Genomic DNA, 5344 nt, shown 5'->3' on the forward strand with positions numbered 1-5344 from the left:
CTCTGAATAGAATCCTTCCCTGACCATCTTATCTACAACATTCTCCCTTCTGCTACCACTCTATTCCATTGTCCTCATTTAGTTGGTTTATTGGCCTTATATCTACCTAGAACTATCATATTTGTTTTCCTTGTTTTCTGTGATTATTGTCTGGCTCCTCTCACTAGAATGTAAAATCCATGAGGATGGGGATCTTAGGGAAGAAAGAGAACACAGAGGTTAACAGCATGTTTTCCAGAGCCAGGCTGTCTAAATTCAAATCCCAGTTCTGCCACTTATTAGTTGAGCTGCTCTGGGAAAGCGACTTAACTTCTCTTTGTCTCAGCTTCCTCTTCTGTAAAATGGGAATAGTAATACTTCATTCATAAGGTCATTGCAAGGATTAAACTGACTTAATCCATGCAAAGCCTTGTATCTTCAGTACCTAAAGTGTCTGGCATGTAATAGATGCCAAGGAGATCTGATGGCTGATTGCACGAATGAATCCTTGATGCCTCCTGCTCCTTCTCTTCTTTCCTGGCTAGTTCCCTCAGGACTCTTCCTTCAGGATGCTTTTTCTCCCTGACTTTTCCCTTGCCATTCTTTTATTTCGGCAGCACTGAACTCTAATTAATGGGTTACCCTTCAGTGTCTCCTGCTATTCAAAGGCAAGGACTTGCTTTTATTTATCTTCGCCTCCCCCAGTAACTCCTTCATTGACTGGCAAAGTCTGAGCTCAGCAACTGTTTTTCGAATGCATAAAGGGCCTGAAGGAATGAAGTCACCCCTCCAACCCCCAGCTTTAGCAGCTGCTCCGTGCTCCCGCCCGCCTTTACTCCACCCCCAGCCATCTCCATCTGAATGCCAAAGCCATTAGTTCCTAGGCAGCAGCCAGCCTAAACACTCAACATCTCAAAGCGAATTCCCCAGAAGGGTGTTTCTCTCCAGCTCCAAAGTATCCACTCTTTAGCAACTCCTGGTAACCTTTTGGGGGTGAGTAGGCTTGAGGGCCCGGTGAGGGGTGTCTGTCTCTCGTCTTTCCAGTTGCCTCCTGCGGTTTTTTTACCCCCATTTCTTACGCGAACGGGACAGAGGAATATCACCATTCCCTTGTACTCCTCGCAACCTTTGACATAATTATTTGTGACAAACTGATTTAAAGTGCGGCTGCAGGAAGAAAAACAGGCATATCTCGCTTTGCCTTCTGGGATTTGTAGTCCTTCGGGCGCCCGAGCTGCCTGGCTGGCCCTGTAACTGCGGACTACAGCTCCCAGGCCTTCTCCGAGTCCCTACCGCACAGACTCAGAGCCCCATGCCTGGAGGACGTGGCTACATTGTGTCTATTGTAATCCCTGGACTTGTGTGTTTGTACATTTCTCGGGACGTGAAATTGAGACTGAAGAGCATGGCAGATGAGCAAGAAATAATGTGCAAATTGGAAAGCATTAAAGAGATCAGGTAAGTGGAACGTTACAGCGCTTCCCAGATCCCCTCGAAGCCCCCCAAAATCCCTCATTAAGGGAGAGGGCTGAGTTACCTTGGAAAGTATCTATTGTTGGACGACTTGCGGAGGGGGGTGAAAGGAGCCCATATACCATGGATTTCAAGGATGGTAAGGAGGCTGGGAGGAGTCGAAACTGGGACTAGTGGAGAGACAGACTGATGGAGAAAGACCTCGCCAGATGTGTCTGGGAAAGCCAGATGGAGACACACGGCGGGGTGGGAGGGTGGAGAAGGAGGGCGGGGGTAGGGTGTGGGGGGGATATTGATCCCAAGACAGCTTTATTCTTCTTGGGATGGGAGTTGGGGGACGGCATTCTTGGACCCATTATTTTTTTCAGTATTTGTTGGCCCCAAGGTGTATTTGGCTCCTTGCTGTTTAAGGAGTAGAAATTTTTTTCAGTCTCCCATTCAACTTCAGGACCTGGAGCTCGGGTGAGCCTTTTGAGAGCAGAGTCTAGCGCGTTGGGGCTGGTGGTGTCTTCTAGGGACTGCGGGGGTGGGGGGGTGGGGGTGCAGAGGAATCCCAGCAGGCAGGGATTGGGAGGACTGCGACCGCTCGCGCGTGTGTATTTCTTGCTATCACTCATTCACTAGTTTCTTCCTCTCCTATCCGGGAAGGGGGATGGGAGCGGTGGAAACGGGAGGAGGTCCGCTGCATCAGACTGTGGGACCGCAGCTGCTGCTCTGAGGCGCCAGAGGTGAAGGGCAGGCAGGCACAGAGGGTGTTGCCTGCGGCCCCCGACCCCTCCTTTGCTCTGGGAGCGGCTTTGGCTAGGCGATGATGTTGTCGTTGCTCAGAACACAATAGTGCCGGGCAAGCGGATTGCCTGGGCCGGCACCAGGCCTTCCGTCACCTGCCCTCCTCTTCCGAGCACCCCTTCTCCCCTCGCCCCAGCTTCTACCCTCATTTTGAGGATGGTATGGTTCGGGCTGTCTCCCTTGACTGTTTTCTAGGAACCTGGAAAAAAAGAGGGAGGATTATCAAGTGTGTCAACTTAAGAAATAAGACTTTGATCAAGAGATTTAAATTAACCCTTGGAGTGAATAACTAGGATAAGACTGACAAATTATGGTGGTGGGGAAGCCCCTTGATTTTTTTCTGTCCTTTGGAGGGGCTGCATCTTTACTTTTGCAAACGAATAAAAGGAAGGGAACTATTATTTATTGAACCCTTGGTGTGCCACGCCCTTTGACCTACTATCTCTCATTTCAGCAAGAGTCCTGAGAGCTTCCTACACCTCCTTTACAAGTGGGAAAATAGATGCTCGGAAAATTTAAGTAACCTTTCCAGAGCCAAACAGCTTGAATATGTCAGATTTTGACAGCAACCCAGTCAGTCTGCATGGAGAGGCTCTGGTCTTCCCACTTTATCCCATGGAGGGTCTGTCTGAGAGGGGGCATGTTTCAATTTTTTTTTCTGCAAAAGTATCAGGAGATAATGAGTGAGATACCTTGGTGCAGGAAAAGGCCAGCTGTTATAATAACAATGCGTCTAATATGAAGCTTAGGTGTGCAAGTGGAGAGCCTAAACTTCTACTCTAACTGGGCTTTAAAGGAGCCCCTGCCCAACCCCAAGAAAAGGAACAGTTAGGAGCAAGGAAAAGTGATCCCTCCCATTGGAGACTAAATGGGGCTTATGCCTTCTACTCTCCCCAGTGGTAAACCAGGCATTCCTACCACTACTAGCTGGGATGGGATCATCAGAGGCCTAGAGAGAGGACTGAACCCCCACCCCCAACCAGCAGTAACAAAAAACCCCTCCCAAACCTGGATGTCAATCAGAGACCCTAGACTCCCTTTCCCAGCAAAAGGAGAATTTAAGAACAGGCCTGCAAAAACAAAAAGATTTAAAAGAGGTCCAGAGTGTTCAAATTTAATCAAAAAAGATTACTTACCATGCCAAGATTATAAATTTAAATGACAAAAGATGCCAGCATCTAGATGACACATGCATTAGAATTACCTGACCAGGATTTTAAAGCAGCCATCACTAAAATGCTTCAATGAGCAATTGTAACACACTTGAAACAAATTATAAAATAGAAAATAGCATATAAATAGAAAATCTCAACAAAGATATACCCGGGGTGCCAAAAAAATGAATACACATGACTTGTATTCATCTTTGCTTATCGATATATACTGAGTATTACAATTTTAAGTTTTTTTCCCTTTCTTAAAATATGTATACATTTTTTTGACATCCTCTGTATAAAACATAAAGAAGGACCATATGGAAATTTGAGAACTGAAAAAATATAGTAGCCGAAAGAGACCTCTAAAAACTCTAAAGTCTTGCTCAGCAGCAAGGTGGAGGAGACAGAGGAAAGAATCAGATAACTTAAACATAAAACAATAGAAATCACCCAATCTAAACAGCAGAGGGAAATTAGATACTAGATTCAAAAGAGAGAGAGAGAGAGAGAGAGAGAGAGAGAGAGAGAGAAAGAAAGGAGGAGGGGAAGAGGGAGGGAGACGGAGACAGAGACAGAGAGAGAGAGAGGGAGAGGGAGAGGGAAAGGAGGAGGGGAAGAGGGAGAGAGACGGAGACAGACAGAGAGAGAGGAGAATGAAAGCATGAGCAGAACCTCTAGACCTGTGGCAGTATTTACATTGAAGAAATGATGGGTAAAAACTTCCCAAATTGAGCAAAGAACATAAACCTCTAGATTAAAGAAGCTAAGCAAATACCATCAGAATAAACCCAAAAAAGTTTACACCAAGACACATCATAGTCAACTTTCTGAAAGCAAAAGGCAAAGAAAAGATCTAGAAAACAGCCAAAGAGAAACAACACTTTACCTACCGGTATACTTTCAGAGGGGGGGAGGGGAAAGAATGACATTAGATTTCTCACCAGAAACTGAGGAAATACTTGTGAGAAGTGATGACACATTTTTCAAGTGCTGAAGAACAAAAATCATCAACCCAGAATCCTATGTCCAATGATAATCTTTCAGGAATAAAGAGATAATCAAGGCATTCTTAGACGAAAGGAAACGGAATTTATTAGTAGGAGGTCTACCTTATAAGAATGACTAAAGTAGTTCTTAAAACAGAAAAGACAGTAAGAGAGAGAACCTTGAAACAAAGCACAGTAAGCAAAAACATGGGTAAATACAACAGAATTTCTTTTCCTCTTGAGTTGTCTGAATTATGTTTGATAATTGGATCAAAATTTATCACAGTCTAATGTTCTCAATATATGTAAAGGAAATATTTAAGACATTTATATAATAAATGGGAGTGTAAAGGGTTGTAAAAGGTAGGTAAAGTTTCTATATTGCACTTGAACTGGTAAAATGACATCAGAAGACTGTGATAAATTATGTATATATAATGTAATACTGAGAGAAAACACAAAAAGCTGTACAGAGAGATGTGCCAAAAGACATAGATATTCTATCAAATTCCAAACCAAAATGGAATTTGAAAAAATGTTCAAGTCACCCACAGGAAAGCAGGACAAAGAAAACAGAAAAACTAAAAACAAAGAACAGGGCTGGCCGAGTGGCGCATTGGTTAAGAGCAGGCTTGGGACGCCAGAGGGCCCCAGTTCGGATCCCATAGATGAGGGCCAGTGACACTGCCCTCTACAGCTAAGATGCTGAATAACCGCTCAACCTGGAGCTGGGCTGCCATGAGTCGCTGGTGACGGCGTAGGCTGCAGTGGGTTGCCATGGGCTACCGTGTGTAGCCAGCAGCCAGCGTGAGCGACTTGCAGCCGCAGTGAGCGGCTGTCCAGAAGCCGGCGACTGATCTGCTTCACCCAGGAAGAGCGCAATGATGGTGCCAACTTGGGCCAGTGAAGCAATGTCCTCCACAACTAGACTGAAGAACAAAAGGACAGCAGCTTGTCTGT

The 5344-nt window shown here is 45.3% G+C and overlaps 1 protein-coding gene across 2 annotated transcripts in view; it reads left to right on the forward strand.

The window, feature by feature from the left end:
* Positions 1 to 918: 918 nt before the first annotated feature.
* The window catches only part of ZC4H2 (zinc finger C4H2-type containing), a 37064-nt gene continuing 32638 nt past the window's right edge, over positions 919 to 5344 (forward strand). Inside the window, exon 1 of one of the 2 annotated variants that reach the window (XM_019656092.1) lies at positions 919 to 1437. In XM_019656092.1, coding sequence (XP_019511637.1) covers positions 1292 to 1437 — 146 coding nt within the window. In that variant the 5' untranslated portion in view covers positions 919 to 1291. The remainder of the gene's footprint in view (positions 1438 to 5344) is intronic. The other variant, XM_019656091.1, reaches the window with a different exon arrangement.

The sequence above is a fragment of the Hipposideros armiger genome, unplaced genomic scaffold (assembly GCF_001890085.2).
Source record: "Hipposideros armiger isolate ML-2016 unplaced genomic scaffold, ASM189008v1 scaffold_254, whole genome shotgun sequence".
NCBI lineage: Eukaryota > Metazoa > Chordata > Mammalia > Chiroptera > Hipposideridae > Hipposideros > Hipposideros armiger.